Source organism: Hypomesus transpacificus, chromosome 11 (assembly GCF_021917145.1).
Source record: "Hypomesus transpacificus isolate Combined female chromosome 11, fHypTra1, whole genome shotgun sequence".
Classification (NCBI taxonomy): Eukaryota; Metazoa; Chordata; class Actinopteri; order Osmeriformes; family Osmeridae; genus Hypomesus; species Hypomesus transpacificus.
This window is the reverse complement of record NC_061070.1, coordinates 9,649,160-9,667,437: the sequence shown is the minus strand read 5'-3', so window position 1 is coordinate 9,667,437 and position 18,278 is coordinate 9,649,160. Positions and strand designations below refer to the sequence as shown.

Below are 18,278 nucleotides of genomic sequence, written 5' to 3'. Positions count from 1 at the left end.
CAGAAAAACGATGACTAATTTCAGAGACGGGTGTTTCTTTTTAAAAGGTTTTTTTTTTGCAGCCAATGCATAGCTCAACATTCTGCCGTGGACTATATCTTTTTTTCACCCACGTCCCCCAGGGCCCAGTGCCAGCAGTTAAAAAGGGAGCCACTGTGAAATAGGCTCACTGTGAGGTCTGAGTTTAATGGCTCATTAAATACCACAATAAAGGGACTGCAGCATCGCTCAGTGGCCCCAGACACACCAGGGATATTATTAATCGCAGTCACATTCAGAAATGGGGAGGTCGGAGTGAGGCACAGAGGTAAGACTGCTACCCAAATAGCTTTCAGACCAAGTTCGTTTTTTTGTCCAGACTCCAGACTACTTTTCTTTTTTTTTGCAACGCCGTGACCCTCTTACAAGCTTGGACCTTGGGTCCCTTTGCATCAAGGTACGGTGGAAATAGGCAGTAAATCTATTTGTGTACGCACTTCTGGAGGGTGGGGGGGTGGGGTTGCTGTGGTAAAAATAAAAGTAAACTTGAATTGATCTATCTATATTCTGTTTGGCCAGCTGTCAGATGAGATGTTGGGGGAGGAGCCAGCAAATTTCCTCCTCTAATATTTGAACTCTAAACGGAGGGGGGGGGGGGGGGGGGGGTGTGAAGGCCTTAGGGCTGGTTGGAGGCATATTTATTATCATTAATCTCTTCAAATAGGCCAGTTAAATACAGTAGGGCCGTCGACTGAGTGAGCAAATGCCAGAGATTTGCCTGCAGTCACATGGGGCTTGTTCTCTGAATTGTGATCATGCAGTATGACTTTATCAGAGATAAGCGGCTTATCTCTGCTTAGTTACTGGGATGGAACACACACTGACAGACACCAGGGGAGATTGTTGAAATGAATCCACTGGATTCTGTAGGGTGTTAGTGAAAGCCGGCATAATGACTTATGATCACTGCTCGTTTCACAAACACTGAAATTCAACACTGAATGAAAAGCACCAGTAAATGAGCAAGAAAGTCATTAAAAAAATGTTTGGTTGAGGCTCCACATAAAACACAAAAGCAACAGGAAAAGATTACCAACTTCAAATCCAATTACGTCCTTTGGGTTTAGATTCACGTTGACAATAAACTCCCCCAATAATTAATGTCAGCCTTGACCACAATAATGCAAATTGCACGCGTTTCCGCCACAAAAGCAACTCATCTTGTTGAGGAGGGGCAAATGAGAGACACGTTATTCGTCTTCACAAGACATGACTGGTTTCAAAAGCAAGACAGAAGAACAGGCTTTTTGAATGAATAATTCTCATTCAAAGAACAGCAGGAGAGATTTAACACCTGACAACCATCGTGTGCTGGGGAACTAGAGAGGACCATCCATTTAATGCGCAAGTCCCTTTACTCTTACTGTAGAAAGTAACGTGAACTTCACATGACTAAACTGGGAGGGTCAGGTAGTGGGGGATTTCCCATGCTATTGTGAATCCAAGGAATACCTGTGTGAGTTTAAGGGCCACCCACCTCTACAGGACACAGTTTATCCCCCATTACCCGAAAGAACAAATAGTAGCACTGGTCTCTAATGAAACACAAGACACTCAACTCAAAATGACCTTGGAAGGGCCAGATCATTGGAAGTGCACATTTCCTACTGAGTAGGGATGTGCTCATAAAAATGTTTTGCTGTTTGAATACTCATTCATATTTTTGGGAATTTTCAAAAGTCTCCCATTATGCAAAAGTTATGCTACAACAGCACTGCACAGCAGTTATACTCAGGCACGGCTAATTCTCATCAATACTGGTCTTGATTCTGACAAATCTTTGAAAACAAATTACATTCATTTAATTTATTTAAATACTCTAGTGGTTAAAACCTTTGAAGAAATAAGTGATGTAATGAATGAATTTTGGAGACACTCAGGGGTATCACAGTGTGGGGTTGTGGATGATGATTGGCTGTGTTCAAGTATCACTTCAAACTTTTGAGGAAGCCCCACAATGAATATTCACTCAACAGCCACCCACAACGTTTCACAAGAAGGGGAGGGGGCTACGGCTGAACTTAAAGTGTGTACGTTGTTAAGGGTTGAGTCTTGTAAGGGGGGGGGGGGGGTCAAGCTAAATTACATAAGAGGGTTTACTTAAGTTGAGTTGTATAAGGGTTCTGGGGTGAAGGGAAAGGTCATGACTCCTTCCCCCTGACTGACAGCTAATCTTTTGGGATACTAGAGGCCTCAGAGAGGGCAACGTGTGGGAACAGAGTGAAGATGCATGGGTGTCAGACATACAGGAAACAGGCAGACAGACAGGTAGGCAAGAAGGAAGACAGGCCGCTGGCAGGCACATGGGCCGAGTGACGCTGGGGCAGTGGGTTGGACGAACAGACAGACAGAGCTAGCAGCTCATTTCATAGCTCATCCACAGTCCCCTTGGCATAGTATAAATAAACAGAATGTGATAGCCTTGTAAATAGCCACAACCTTCCACCACATCCACTGAAATAGACGCGCTGTTTCTGTATGAAAGTCTGGAGCTAATGTGTGTGTGTGTGTTGTGCATTACGGTCGTTTCAGATTTGCATTAGCGTGTGTATTTGCTTTGATTCAGTCCTGTTCAATGGAGCTTGAGCGTTATAAACTGTAGTCTGTGTGCCTCTGTGTGTATAGTATATACATTCATGTATATACAGTACATGCTGGTGTATGTGGGGGCAAAGACATGACTATGTCTATGTGCATGTGCCAGATCCTGTGTGAGTGTGCTGAAGTACGTGTGAATTCCTCGAATAGAATAAGGGGGATCTTTACGGCCTCTCCACAATGGAGAGGTGAGATCACTAGGCTGTTCAGTTCCCTTGCCTAGCTTCCTTCTTCTCTTCCTTCCAACCTCACCCTTCCAGGTCTTTCTACCCTGCCTCACACACCAGCCATCGAGCACATTATAACCACTACCTGTATCATGAAGACAAAAGCCTTTTGGATTATTATACCCACCTCTACTGCAAATCCAGGACAAAAAATTGAGGACAGCGATGGAGTGAAAGAGAGAGACAGTGTTTGTGTGTGTGTAAGACAGAAATGATGAGGAGAGAAATAATGGTAGCAAATTAGTGAAGGAGACCAAGAGAGAGAGAGAGAGTGAAGACCTGCTTAGATACAGTGTCAATGGCAACCTGTGGACATTCTCAGTTGGCCCGTATTTTCTCCGCTCCAGAGACACTCATGTAAACATTAGACCAGCTGGTTTCTATCTCTCCAGCAGCAAGTCCCAGTGCCAGACAACCGATCTACTCTCTCCCTCTCCCTCTCCATGTCTCTCTCTCTGTGTCTCTCTCGCTCTCTGTCTCTCTCTGTCTCTCTCTCTCACTCACTGTCTCACTCTCTCACTGTCTCTCTCTCTCTGTCTGTCTCTTTGTCTCTCTCTCACGGGTGCCTGGTCCGCTCATTGTTGCCTTTATCTCTTTGAAAGGATCAACTAAGCTCTGTCTTGTAAGAGGTAGGGTTAGACTTCAAAAGATCATTTCATATGCACAGTAAATTGTCAGACCAAACACAGGTACGCACATACAGGTATGCCTTTACAAAGAAACTGGGATTTTCCAGTGTCCATCAATGCAAGGTATACAGGTATTTTGACTGGAGTGATTAGATACAAAGTCTCTGGTCCAGTTTCTACACGGTCTAAGATATTCAGAGCACTAAGTGACTTCAACCACTGTGAAAAATCTACTGTATATCAAATATTGGAATCCAAACAAACAAATACAACAGTGTCTATTGCCACTAATCTCTGAAGGTGCCAGTAGACTGAGAGTCTAGCTGGTGAAGGAGGGCAGCCAAGAGTGTGTGTTTGTGTCTGTGGGAGGGGAGGGGAGAGAGACAGAGGGGGAAAGTGTGCGAGCAGTGAGCAAAAGAAAGAAGATATAAACATGATCTCTTATTCCAGTCACCCAAAAAATATCTGGCGAGATGCGCTGGCTATGTCCGTAATTAAAAAAGGTTTCTTTTTTTGTATTCCCTGTATCCAAGGAATGGTTACAGGAGCCTGGTACGTCGGAAAGATCAGATGGGAGATCTTGCTCGTTTCTACATAAACAGATCACTGACGTGGGGTGACCTTGACCTTCAGCACTCACATTTTCAGGGCACGCTCGCAGTCGGGCAGACCGGTGCACACACATCCTCGTGTACGTGAAAACTGTTCACCAAAAGCCCCTGCAAGCCTTCCATTTTCTCCCCACGAGAACAGATACACTTTGCTTTATGATAATGAACCCAGTGAACTTAAACACAGCATCTGCTTTGAGCCCGGACAACATCACGATGTAAGATGGTGGAGGTAGACGGGTATCTGCGTCAATGCTTTGGCCGGGGTAAATAGATTCTGACGGGTGAGCAACAAGTGACTAAAATAAATCTAATTTCACAGTGAGTCATTTCACAGGACATGGAGGAGAGGGGTTTCAGGAGAAAGGGGGGGGGGTTGTGTCTCATCATCCCCCCTCCCCTATCTTCTACTCTGAGTCAGCACTTCCTATGTGTTACAAGGTGAGGTCATCCCCCCCCCCCCCCCGCCCACTCATTGTCCTGAGCCTGAGACGCTGAATGGGAAAATGAGTGTAAGTTATGATAGGTAGGGGATCTGTCGGTAAGTAGGTACAAATAATTAAGGACGGCAGTCGTGTTTTGAACAGGGAACGTTACCTCTACACATGCGTGGGAGGGTGACACACACGTTAACGTTACTCATGACCCCGGACTGAGAACTTGGAAAAAGAAGAGAGGCCAACTAAAAGCCATGAGTCATCAAATATCTGCATAAATGAACCACTCTGCTAGTCAGACCAGGGTATGCTGGCATGCTGCGCTCTACATGCTTTACTGGTTCTGTCGTAGGGTCAGGACTCCTAACCACAGGGCTGCCAGTCCATACAGACCACCAGGAAGGGTCTCCTAAGGATCAAGCGTACTGGACATCTGTCACAGAATACCACAGCATTGATCATTTAAACTCCCATTACATGGGGAGGAGCTCAAACATTAGGAGTGTAATTGTCCCGACAATTCATAGTACGAGGGTCAGTGCATATCCTTAAACCTTGCTGCCGTGGATGTAGGTTCGAGAGGGAGACAGGCTGCCGGGTCTTGTTGATTTGTTGAAGCCAGCGGCTCCTGGAATGAAAGGGCTACAGAGCCACTTGTGCCGCCAGCCCCTGTGTCCAATCGGCCGCGATCCCCTCATTTCAACTGTTTTCACTTCTCCAGTAGATCAGGTGAAAACAAAAAAAGAACGCACGTAACTCCCCTCCAAACAGCACAGAGGGGCTTGTCTTGGCCCTTCAGGCATTACCAGTAGCGCTGCTAAAAAGGTTGCCCGCCTGGATTCTGTTCGCAGGGTCAGACGCAAGCGCGCCCCCCCCCCCCCCCACCACACACACACCCTCTCTGTTCCCCAAATACAGGAGTAAAGTCTAGCTAGCGCTTACACCTCTAGTTGTGCCAGCTTCCAGTACCTTTGATCTCTTCAGGAAAATCAGCAGTCAGCCAACAAATCACACTCTGTTTACCGCCTGCTTCTGAGCAGGAGGTCTGGGGCTTCTCCGGGATCAAACCCCTCTTCTGGAACAAATAGCGGAATAAACCTGAAATGATCCTCCAGTGACAATGCCAAATTGAAATCCTTTGGCAATTTCAAACCTTTCACCAGATAGCTGGCTCCTGTTGTGTTTTAACACCCTAACATGGAGTTCTGTTTGCTAAACGAAAGCGACGCCGTGATAGCAACGTTAGCTTGTCTGTCATGATTTATGCGTCGGTGTACTAAGACGCTGGAGAGAGACTCTTAAGTCAAGCTTATATTTGTGAATAGTGTTATGTGGCTAACCTTATGACCATGCACTTCAACACCTAACAGACAGCCCCTGTGTTTAAAGTGGGATTTGTAAAGTATACCCATACCTCAACATAACATCATACACTCTCAAGAGTATTCAGTGTTTGGTTTGTGGTCAAGTTTTTTTAGCTCAAACCAGGAGTTTAATGGGATATAAACTAGCGATACAATATGATTAATGGCCCGAGGTATGGATCTTAAAGAATACGGTTTAAACATAAACATGTGGAAACATTTCATTGCCTTTGTTAACAGTCTTTGTTAAACGGTTTAATGATGGAAACTGGTTTACCCATTATATGACATCACAGAGATCTCAGACCAATGACATGCCACTAAAGACGGTCACAGCGGTCACAAGGTCTGTGTGTTTGATAGGGGTCAAAGGTCACAGTGAGTCTGGATGCAGACAGACAGTGCTAGGCTAGACATGTAAAGACCAGGTTTCATATTCCAATATTTTCTAGACCCTACCTTAAATCGGAATTGGAATTCTGCTTTGGGCCGAAACAACTTCAATCCATTTACCAATAGCGTAAAATTAAACCTTTCCCTCTCCATTCTGCTTTTGGAAATGTAACTGATCTGATTATGAATGATTGACCTGTAAATTAAAGGAAAAAATAAATGCTCCATATATATCAGATGACATATTCCACTGCAGTTGTGAGTGATAGGAGAACAGTTTCCAGTGCCAAATAAATCTCCCCTGAAAAATTGAGAGCAGCTTTGGAGGACACAGATCTGGTAACAATTACACTTGCGCTTGAGAAACGCATGAAAACCTACAATATTTTATACATTTTTTACAGTGAAAGCACATGAAACACCGTCCTTAAAATGTATTCATTCACATTTGAACACAATGAATAAACATAATGAATCAATCAGAGCGAGACACTGCTAGTGATTTTGAAATCACTAGCAGCACTTTACCATGCAGATTATACTCAACACTGAGTTTCACAATGACCAATTCAAAAGTCTGCATTTACTCCAATTAATATTGTCAAGGCACTGGGCTTATCCATGTCATGATTGCAATCTTTCCTGACTTCTGCTGCACTGACAGGCAAAACAAACCAAAAGCTAACCAAGAAAGGACCCAGCAATATTTCAATAACAGCTTATTAAAAAGCAGAGTAATGTTGAGTAAAGGGACAAAGTATTATACTAATACGTGTCCATAATGAAACTCTTGTTAAACTTTACCATGACTGTCAACGGTAAAGCACTTTCACAGAGATGTCTGTTCTGTTCAAATTTGGCTCACTGTATATTTATTACTGTCTAAGTGGTCCATATCATTATCTCAGGCTTAGAGTACCTGGATGATTGTCTACAGATGAACCTTCAGACCAACTTAGACATTATTTGACAGAGAACTCCATTGTGACTCCACAACCAATAAACGGTTAAGGGTGTAAACCAAAACCAGATGGGTAGAAAGCGATGTATGAACCCAAGACTTTACAAGCATTATCATAATGTCAACAGAAAATAGCAGCTAGAGCGACCACATGCAGAGACGCACGGGGGTGGGGAGGGGGGGAGGGGGGGGTCAAACTCACTGCTGCTGGACGTTCTGGGGTCGGACCATGTGGGGCGACTGCTTGACGGTCAGTCGCATCTGGGGCACGTTGCTGACCGGTGCAGGGGCGTACCCCTGCTGAGGGATGGGCCGCTGGGGCACCACATTGTGTCCGTTTGTATGTCCGTTGGTGGGGCCGTTGGTGTGGCCGTTCCCAGGCAGGCCTGGGTAGGAGGAGGTGGGCACAGGCTTCTGCTCACATACCTTGCCCTTTGAGCCTGCCTTGCAGACGCAGAGCTGCGGCCTGAGGCACATTCCTCCGTTCTGGCACGGAGGCATGCAGTTGGCTGCGGAAAAAGGGAGAGAAACAGAAAGGGAGGATGTGATGAAAGATGATGTGAATGTACTGTATTCATGTACAAATATACAGACAGAAACGGGGTAGCGCGCACACACACACACACACACACACACACACACACGTGGACACACAGAAATGCAGACACAAATCCAATAACATACAAAGAACACAAAAAACGCGCACACACACACGCACACACACACAGACACGTGAAATTCCACTGATATGAAGTCACCTTTGGGAAACCCATGGTGGCTATTTTTAATCTTTAATTGAGGGAACACATTTACATCAGTTATTTGCGGTCCTACAGTCATAAGAATGCCTTGCACTGTCGCCACAGCGAGAAGATCTGGTTTCGATCCTTGCTTGCAGCACTGTTTGGTGCTCAGATGGGCTACCTCCTGGGTCTGTGTGAAGTTTGAACGTGTGTGTGTGTTCTAAGTGTCGATGCCCCCCACAGTGCGCGTCTTGTGCTGCTAATATACCGTTCTTCTTGTTCTGAATGGACACGTCGAACAATCATGGTCTAAAACATCCAAGCAGTCCATGTAAATACCAACTTCATGGTTCCCTAGGGTGTGTGAAACGTATCCCCACTCATCCCAACTGCATTCAGTGACATCATATGGTGAGTTGTGGCATATATTGCGAGAAAAAGAGATACAGTAGAGAGAATGTCAGAGAAGTGAAAAAAAGGAGTGTGCGTGTGCGTATGTGTGTGTCTCTTTGCCTTAGTACAGGAGGCTGGCAGGTAGCCTGTAATTACACTGGGCTCCATTCTCTAAAGGCACAGGACTGAGACTGTCATTTCTCAACTACAAAGCGTGCCTCACGGCCACAGCCGCCTAAGCTTGCACACACGCACCCAAACTGTTCTCAGACACACTACACCAACTCCAGATATGCTAAGGCGCTTACTAAAGGATACAGGTCAGTGTGTGTGGTGTGTGTGTAGTGTGTAGTCAAGGGGAGGAAATGAGAGCCTTGCCCCTCCCAGATTCCAGTGGGGTCCCTGCGGGTGTGCCTTGCTATGCTTGTCTCACAATCGACTCGTTAGCCTAATTAGCGCCTTTTGATTTGTGAAAGTGATTAATGAGAGAGCGTCCAAAGTGCTTCAAAAGGAAAGTCATGCACCACCCAGAAGAAAGATCGCTTGTCTCCCCAGCAGTCACACTGGTGGCACAAAGCATGGGGCCTAATGAGCACATGCTAAACAACAACAATATCTCTGCCCTATCCTGCATCTTAGGGCGATTACATCAAAGATGACATCAGACTTGTCTTTTTTCCCCCCACTCTGCTGAGTTATGTTTGTGTTTCAACATGCCCCCAACCTATCATTTTCCACTCAGGGCACAGTTGAGTTTTTTTTGTTGCTTTCTTTTCCGACAAGCATACATATTTCTGGCTCCCCCTTGACTCTGCCCTGCACCTTTGCTGGACCTGAGAGAGGCTGCCATCTGTTTTGTGAATAGGTCCCTCTCTCTCAGACTTAGGTAAGCTACACAAGAGCACTGTTCTATGACAAGGCCAAAGGAGTGAGTGATGCAGATTTAACTGTTAGCTTGGGAAGGAAAGTAAATCATACATGGTGACTTTCTGCTCTTTGATGAAACGACACCATGACCCCTTCAAAAGATCATTTCCATTTGGTAGTTTAGAAAGGACCAAAAGCATGCACAAACACACACAAGTCTAAGCTTGTAGCACACAATTCAAAAATGTGCTTTTTCTCTCAAATATTTTGACAATGATTCAGTTTATTCATATGGATATCTGGTATCTCACTGGTTCTTCTTGGCTAGGGATGGCATTATCTATCCCCTGGCTGGACTTGTGTCTCCATAGCACTAGAAGCAACAGAAAAGACATCTCTAAGGGTGTACAAAGGAAAATATTTCCTACACAGGCCATGGGCAGTTTAAATGTGAAATAAACAGTTTTCATGACCGGCGTCATTCCCATGCACTGACATCTTGGTATATTCAAGATTTTTTTTCCTAACGTCTCTTCCCTCTTTCATACTTTCTTCAAAAATCTGTCCATCCGAACACAATAAATAGGACAGAGACAACAACACCTGGCTACATGCCGACTCAAGCAGTTTCAACCTCAAAGCCCAACAGCCATTTCTATTAGTTTATTATTGCATCGTTGCTTGCGTTGAAATGGGGGGGGGGGGATTCAGTAGCTGTGAAATCAATAGGAGAGACCGTGAAGGTTTTGAAAAGAACTGGACAATTCAGTTCACTAGGCATGTGGAGAAAGCCAAGTCAATTAAGACAGTGCTATTGCCGGGTATTGTGTTCCAATGTAGTCTTCACCCCACTTAACCACATACAGCTCTCGAATGAGTTCCCCACAATAGAAGAGGACTCTAGTGACTGTGAAAGTTGCCCTCAATCAAGATGAATATTAAAAACCAAGCGCTTGGATGAGGGGGAACACGGGTACAATTCCTCGCAATTATTGCCTAGTTTCCATAATCTATCAGACAGATTGACTGGTTTCGTTCGAAAGACTGACACTGCACCTTCTCTCTTTCTCTTCCCTTAATCCATCACATTTTCTTGCACTCTCGGGTACAAAACAGGGGCGGGTGAGCTTGCCTGAGCTTGGCAAGCGTCCACGTTCGCAGAGAAATGCAAGGTATGCATACGGTACGCAGATAGGAGACGGAGAGACTAAACACATACCTGGAGGCTCTAAGTAACCAAAGGAACCCAGAAAGAAAACCAGAAGTAATCGGGAGCAGAAAGCCTGGACAGGGTGTGTGTGTGAGAGAGAGAGAGAGAGAGAGAGAGAGAGAGAGAGAGAGAGAGAGAGACAGAGACAGAGAGAGACAGACAGAGAGACAGAGAGACAGAGAGACAGAGAGAGGCCAGGCAACAAGGCCAGGCAACAAGGAGAGACCAAGACACCCGGATTATTTGGTACAAGGAGTATGCACAAACTACTGGCCCCCTTGCAGTAGATATTAAGTGGGCTTACCTACAAGGTCATGAAAATACTCTTTAAAGTCATTTAAAAGGGATTTTTTTTAAAGCAAGCTTAAACTAAGCAGTTTTAAATGTTGCACTTGACTTTCTGAAGGATGTTTTGACCCGTTCGGACTCATCGTATCATGGGTCTCCCTACACAAGACCATCCACAGCTTAGAAGAAAAAAAAGTCTGAGCTTTAAGAGGATGAGAAGCATTCTGGAGGCACAAAGACCCTTTTGTGAGTCTATCTCAGCTACATAACAATCTGGCGTCTTCTCCACATGCTATGCTGTCTTCTCAACACACGTGAGGAAAAACTATAGAAGCATGACAGCTTAAACATATACAAAAAAGTCAAACTCATATAGGGAAATTGCAAGACGCCTACGGGTTGTATTTTTTCAAAGAGAACCTTCATGAAAAATGAAGACGGTTCCTCCATCGTGCCGTGCAGAATAAAGCCGAAAGTGAAATATTTTCATGTTCTGTTTTGTCTGGCCTGCGCTGCTGACTTTCTGGTTGCGCTCGGTGAAGGGAGAAATGGGTTGGGCAGGTTTTCAAAGCTAGCAATTACCATGCAGGTCCAACAATGTGCACAGGCCCGACAGAGTCCAATGAAAGCATATAGGGATTGATTGGCCATGAGGAAGGCGATGGCAGGAGTCCCCACTGCAGTGATCAAGGGACACCAAAGACGATTTCTCTGAAAACAAACCAAATGCCAAGTAATCTGTGCATATTGTATTACTACACTATATGACACTTTTAACTCTAGTTATCCTGATGTTTTGTGTGGAAGACTCCTGGGTTCATTGTCATTGGTTGGTGAAATTGCTCATACACAGGGTAGTGCCTGAAGGCATCCAGCCTGTGAGCTGAAAGTAATTAGCTTATGCTCAATTAAAAAGCAACTGACTGTATTGGCAGTGACACTATTCTACTAACTGCGTTTGAAGATAAATGTTCTGACTGCCACTTGTCTGAGACAGTCCTTAGGTCACTTGAAACAGAGCACTGACTATGCTCCTCCACAATTAAATCATCCCAAGCCATTTGACAGTACCTCATGAGTGTCTGGAATAGACTGGATAAATACTTGGAATATTTCCCCATCATTACAATTGAATTACAGCCCTTTAAATGAACTGAGGAGTTTGTGTATCTGAATCACATGCCGTCTGAGGATGCAATAAAACAGACCAAGAACGCTGGAACATGAAAAATAGCTCATCCGACATAGCGTTATAGTCTGGAAGTAATGTTCATGATAGCTTAATGGTTATAAATATTGCTGTTGCCTCATTGCTGGCCATGGAGAAATTGACTCAAGTTATAACACAGAGATGTTTTTTCTGCTTTTCTGGCACTCTAATGATGCTTTAAGTGCTGGATTAACTTTGTCCTTAAGACTTCATATATTGTGTGTGGCTTCACATAGAAACTAAACAGGATTTAAAACAGGTTACAAGTTGGGTATGGTATGATTTTCCCAGTTTCTACAAGCTACCTAGCCTGACGTTGTCATCCTCATAATTTTAGTCAGAATATGAGTCTGATAACTCTCCGTTGGGCTGTGACTATGGGGCGTGTTTCAACCGAACTCGTAAAACAAATGCCTCTTCGCTCAATTGGATAGACCTACAACCAATCAGAGCAATGTAATATGTTGTTTGTTGAAAACAAATTCAACCCAAGCGCTCTTTCGTGACGTGGGTGATTACGTTACTGTTGATCATCTGTCCATCATCGTATAAAGCCCGCCCTGACCATTTCTTTGGTCCGCCCAGATCCTGGTTTTATATAGTTTGTCCCCAATACGAGCCCCTCCAGACCCAACTTCCCGACCAATTTATTTTGTGGGCGGGGCTAAGTTGGGCTGGAAGCCAGGCTACAAGCTACCCACAAGATGAAGAAAAAAAGCTGGTCTTGGTGGGAGGTAGGAGGCTTCGGTGTGACTGACAAGCTGAAAGAACACTTTATGCACAGTGGCTACCAAGCCACGTGTCAGGTGTCGCCAGAACAAACAAAATTCATTTCTATTAAGAAACTCTTTTGTTAGCACTTTCAGGGGTGGTTGTAAAGGGAGGGGGGCGTCTCGAAATCAAGCTCCATTAAACATTTTGCGTGGTGAATTTACAACCTAGTCCATCTTCCATGACAGGAGAGGTGGGGAAAAGAAAAGAGCTGATGCTGAAAAACTAATTGAGCTAAAAGATATATAGGGATATGGAGAGAGCTCCATAAAAGACATGACTGACTATGGCCCAGGAATGAATTATTTTCATATTTTTCCATATTCCAAAAAACAAGCTCATATTAGAGAAGGGGGGGGGTAAAAGAAAAGTCCAGCATGTGTATTGGTCACTTACACTGATTCATCAATCACAGAAGTATCATTCATCATATTCATTACTATTTTCTACAGCAGTCCATAGTTGCAGATTGATAGCGTGATGTGACTAAAAACCTCTCCACACAGCGCCTCCCTCTTGTATGACACTTGAAATATTATCGCTGTGAGTAGTGGAAACTCATTCAAATGAGCAATAACCAGTGTCTGACCCGTGCATGACTAGTGTATGACCCGTGTGCAAGTTCAAGTTTGAAGGACGTGTGGTCGTTTTCTCTGAAAAAAGTTCCTCTCCCATCATGTAAATCTACCAAAACAAAAGACCCTCGGAACACTTTTACTATTATAACGTACAGCAGTCTGAGCTTCTGCAACATTTCATCTGTGATCCCAGTCCCGTCCTCCCCCCTCCTGCGTCTGGCTTGGGAGAGTGGAACTCTGGTCCTAACATCAAAGGAACCCATGAAAGCAGTGGGCACTGCAGGAATGTCCACTATTGGTTCTCCTCCAGGAAGCCTTGCGCTGCACTTCCTGTGCCCATGTAAACAGGAGCATTCCCCTGGGCAGGCCTGCCCTCCTCTCCCACCCTGCCACTGAACCGCTGCTCAGGACACCAACGGCAGAGGCAACAGCTACACAGTCGAGTGGAGGGAAATCCAATCGAGAAACATGAGCTCCCATGGGAATACCATGTATGTTATCAACAGACCAGCACAGAACTGACAATGAATTATGGCCTGCTAAACAAAGGACAAATAAACACAAAACTGAATAGACCAAAACACAGAAACACACACACGCATAGACAGACAGACAGAGACGCAGGCAGACATACTGACACAGTGCTCCCCTTGGCTCCCTCATACAGTGCCCTCCAAAAGTATTGGAACAGTGAGGCGAATTCCTTTATTTTTGCTGTAGACTGAAAACATTTGGGCTTGACATCAAATAATGAACGTGAGACCAGAGATCAACGTTTCAGCTTTTATTTCCAGGTATTTACATCAGGATCTGATGCACAACTAAGAAAATATCACATTTTGTTTGAATCCACCCATTTGTCATGTGATCAAAAGTATTGGAACAGATATACTTAAAACATATTTAAGTGAATAAGACTTAATATTTAGTTGCAAATCCTTTGCTTTCAATAACTGCAGCAAGTCTGTGACCCATTGACGTCACCAAACTTTTGCATTCTTCCTTTTTGATGCTTTCCCAGGCTTTCACTGCAGCCTCTTTCAGTTGTTGTTTGTTTTGTGGGGTTCCTCCCTTCAGTCTCCTCTTAAGCAGGTAAAATGCATGCTCTATAGGGTTTAAGTCTGGAGATTGACTTGGCCAGTCTAATACCTTCCATTTCTTGCCCCTGATGAACTCCTTTGTTGTTTTGGCAGTGTGTTTTGGGTCGTTATCTTGCTGCATGATGAAGGCTCTGCCAATCAGTTTGGTTGCATCTTTCCTTAAATTGGCAGACAAAATGTTTCTGTAGACTTCCGAGTTCATTTTGCTGCTGCCATCATGTGTTACATCCTCAATGAAGATTTATGAGCCCGTCCCAGAAGAAGCCATGCAAGCCCAAGCCATGACATTACCTCCACCGTGTTTCACAGATGAGCTTGTGTGTTTGGGATCATGAGCAGTTCCTTTCTTTCTCCAAACTTTAGCCTTTCCATCACTTTGGTAAAAGTTAATCTTTGTCTCATCAGTCCATAAAACTTTGTCCCAGAATTTTTGAGGTTCATCTCTGTACTTTTTGGCAAATTCCAGCCTGGCCTTCCTATTCTTCTTGCTAATGAGTGGTTTGCATCTTCTGGTGTAGCCCTTGTACTTTTGTTCATGAAGTCTTCTGCGAACAGTAGATAGTGATACCTTCACTCCTGCCATCTGGAGGTTGTTGCTGATCTCACTAACAGTTGTTTTAGGGTCTTTCTTTACAGCTCTCACAATGTTTCTGTCATCAACTGCTGATGTTTTCCTTGGTCTACCTGTTCGAAGTCTGTTACTTAGTACACCAGTAGTTTTCTTCTTCTTCAGGACATTCCAAATGGTTGTACTGGCTATGGCCAATGTTTCTGCAATGGCTCTGATTGATTTTCCATCTTCTCTAAGACTCACAATTGCTTGTTTTTCACCCAAAGACAGCGCTCTGGTTTTCATGTTGTTTTCACCTCTGAATACAGTCTGCATAGACAAAACCTATCTTACCCAATCTGAACCTGAGTGTAGACATTCAGTGGTATTTATTGATTGAATAATGTATGTAATAGGACACACCTGGGCAACAAAACACACCTGTCAGTCACATGTTCCAATACTTTTGCTCACGTGACAAATGGGTGGGTTCGAACAAAAAGGTGATATTTTCTAATTTGTGCATCAGATCCTGATGTAAATACCTGGAAATAAAAGCTGAAACGTTGATCTCTGGTTTCACATTCCTCGTTTGATGTCAAGCCCAAATGTTTTCAGTCTACAGCAAAAATAAAGGAATTGGCCTCACTGTTCCAATACTTTTGGAGGGCACTGTATGTAACGAGCTGGCAAAGGCCTCACCATCGAATAAGAAAGCAATCTGCAGCCGGCGGGGCCTGTGCCAAGAGGTATAACGCACTCCAAAACATGTTCGATTTTTTTCTTCTCAAGGCCCTAAACTCCACTCCCCATCCAGCCTCACGCCCAGTCATTCCCATGCAATAACAGTGTTCTCATGACTCTGCAGTGGCAGGGCCAGAACACTGACAGTCTAGTCATTGTCTCCCAGGTGGGCAGTCATAACCACAGCAATGCCAGTTATTTATACAGAGCACAGCATAGAACACCGCTGCTCTCCTGTCTGTCACTACCAATCATGCGAAGGCGCCCTCAGAACATGGCTAATTATATTTATATATTATGTGTAGGCTTGGATGAGGTGCCAAGAAGTGCAGAGGGTTGCTAGGGACAGTATAGCGGATAGACTTGACTCGGTATGATGCTGGGATTTTGGCCAGGCGCTAGCTAGCACATGAACAAGGGTAGTAAAGACTATTCTGCACCTTTTTTTTTCCAATGAAGAAGCAGCGAGGTGCCAGATCAAGAAACATTTTTTGAAGAATTCAATGAATTCAAGGCTGCTGTCAAGAACTGGAAAGCAAATTTTGGGCGGCTGAAGCAGTTGGCTGGTGTTCAGGGGTGGCTGTGGCACTGTGGTTGTGAGTGTGTGTGTGTTTACAGTACACTCACGCTTGGTGCAGCGCTGTGATCCAGGGGCCTTACTCCATCCGTGACAGCACTGCCCTCCACAGACATTCACCCTGCAAATACACCCAGAGAGAGAGAGAGATAGAGAGAGAGAGAGAGAGAGAGAGAGAGAGAGAGAGAGAGAGAGGAGACACTGTCATAAACACAAACCCACTTGGGTTTCGACATCCACACACCCCAGTAACAATAACAGATGCTAAGTCTCACTCAATAATAGGCTCTCAAAGACCTAGTGTTTGATCCTAACTGTCATATAACCATGCAGGCCCACCTGCAAGCTCACTGGTATGTTTTAGCTGGCTGACAACCTGTCCCCACTAGCCTAAGGTGACCCAGTAATACATGGAGTTACATTAGTTGTGGTATTTGGAGTTTCCATTCATGGGAGGTGAAGTTCAGAGCCCCTGGCTACAGTTCAAAGTGAGAGTGTGCGCTTACTAGTGACACATTTGATGACCCAGATGGGGGCCAAGAAAAATTAGGTCATAGTCCTGAACATGGATTTACACTTCTAATGACAAGAATATATATGATTGTGTGTCTCTTCACATCATTGATTTACTTAAATGGGAGACTATATGAAGGAATTTCGTGCAGTTAAGTGTGGTGCCCCTATATCAAGTCTGCTCATTTCAAGTCATCAAGAAAACGAAGTCAATAAACTGCCATCAGCACTTAATATTGCATATGAGAAAAACAACTTTTCTGTTTGACGACTTGTTTTGGACACTGGTTGTAGCGTTCTCCAAAGTTGGCTGCAGTGGAGGCAGAGCAATTATCTCACAAAAGTCAGTCATGTAAAATGAAATCATATAGGTGTCCACTATTTTCCCTTACCCTGACAGTTTCATTTGGTGATTCTGATGAACGTTGTGGCTGGTGTGCCGAATGACTTGCTGATGCTGCATAAACTGGGTGTCCTGCCGAAGCGGGATTGGATTCGCTTGGTTTCCCATCCTGCGGGTTCGGACCTGGCCACCGAAACTGGACGTGAGCTCCACATTGTATGAGTGGGGCTGTCCCGTGGCACCGGAGCGCGATGAAATGGAACTCACATGCACCCTGTCCGTACCGCTCGGTCCTGGCTGCAACACGTAAAACCTCCTAAAACCACTCTGATCCGTGGAAATAAATGCCGGGGAAACGAATAAACCTATTGAAAATATGAGCTCCCATCTAATCCAAGCCATATCAACTCCGTGTCCGTTTAAAAAGAGATGACCTAAAACTTTGTTAGAATTTCCTCGGGGAGGGTCTGATATAGCTTCAACTGCGCGCAGTCCCGTTTAAGAAAAATACAACTCCTGTGACTTTATCGCAAGTGAAATTGTATGTCCCTGAGCATATTCGTCTAGCCTGCGATATCCAGCCCGAAGGAAAAAGAAAATCTAACAACGTAGGCTTAATTAATAAAAGTCCAAACTTAAATATGACATGCAAAACGTTAGAAAGGGTGTAAAATAAAGCCCTGCTTTATTCCTGCGCAGGACAGGGGGGAGCTGGGCAGCAGATGTTACGGCTGCTATGGCTACGTCTGTGCGATACTTTACCCCGTAGATGAGATTGAAAACTCTTTAAAAAGTTTCACTGTGTAAGGGCAGGAGTTAGTGTCAGAACTGAACAGCCAATCTCCGACAGACATGACGTCAGGAGGAGTGGGACGCCAACGAAGGGGCTGAACACTAAAAGTTTTGGAGCTGTAGGATCTTACAATTACCCTAAAAGTCTCATGGAATCTCTATTCTTGAAACAGTCTCAGGTGCCTCTGGTAAACGGACACATCAGAACTCCAACGTAGTAAAGTAGGTATTTGCTCAGAAAAAGACATGTGCATACTCAGAAAAAGACATGTGCATACCCCTCTCTCCTTCAATCTTTGATTTGTTAGCCTAGTCAGCCCATAGGCTATACAGCCATAAC

The 18,278-nt window shown here is 44.5% G+C and overlaps 1 protein-coding gene across 5 annotated transcripts in view; it reads right to left on the bottom strand.

The window, feature by feature from the left end:
- ltbp1 (latent transforming growth factor beta binding protein 1) overlaps positions 1–17,937 on the bottom strand; it is an 81,678-nt gene extending 63,741 nt beyond the window's left edge. For 4 of the 5 annotated variants that reach the window (XM_047030205.1, XM_047030210.1, XM_047030206.1 and 1 more), the window contains exons 1-3: positions 17,196–17,936; positions 16,341–16,411; positions 7,462–7,768 (exon numbers count right to left, since the gene is read on the bottom strand). In XM_047030205.1, coding sequence (XP_046886161.1) covers positions 7,462–7,768; positions 16,341–16,411; positions 17,196–17,548 — 731 coding nt within the window. In that variant the 5' untranslated portion in view covers positions 17,549–17,936. Of the gene's footprint in view, positions 1–7,461; positions 7,769–16,340; positions 16,412–17,195 lie in introns of all 5 variants that reach the window. The other variant, XM_047030208.1, reaches the window with a different exon arrangement.
- Between the last annotated feature and the right edge of the window lie 341 nt (positions 17,938–18,278).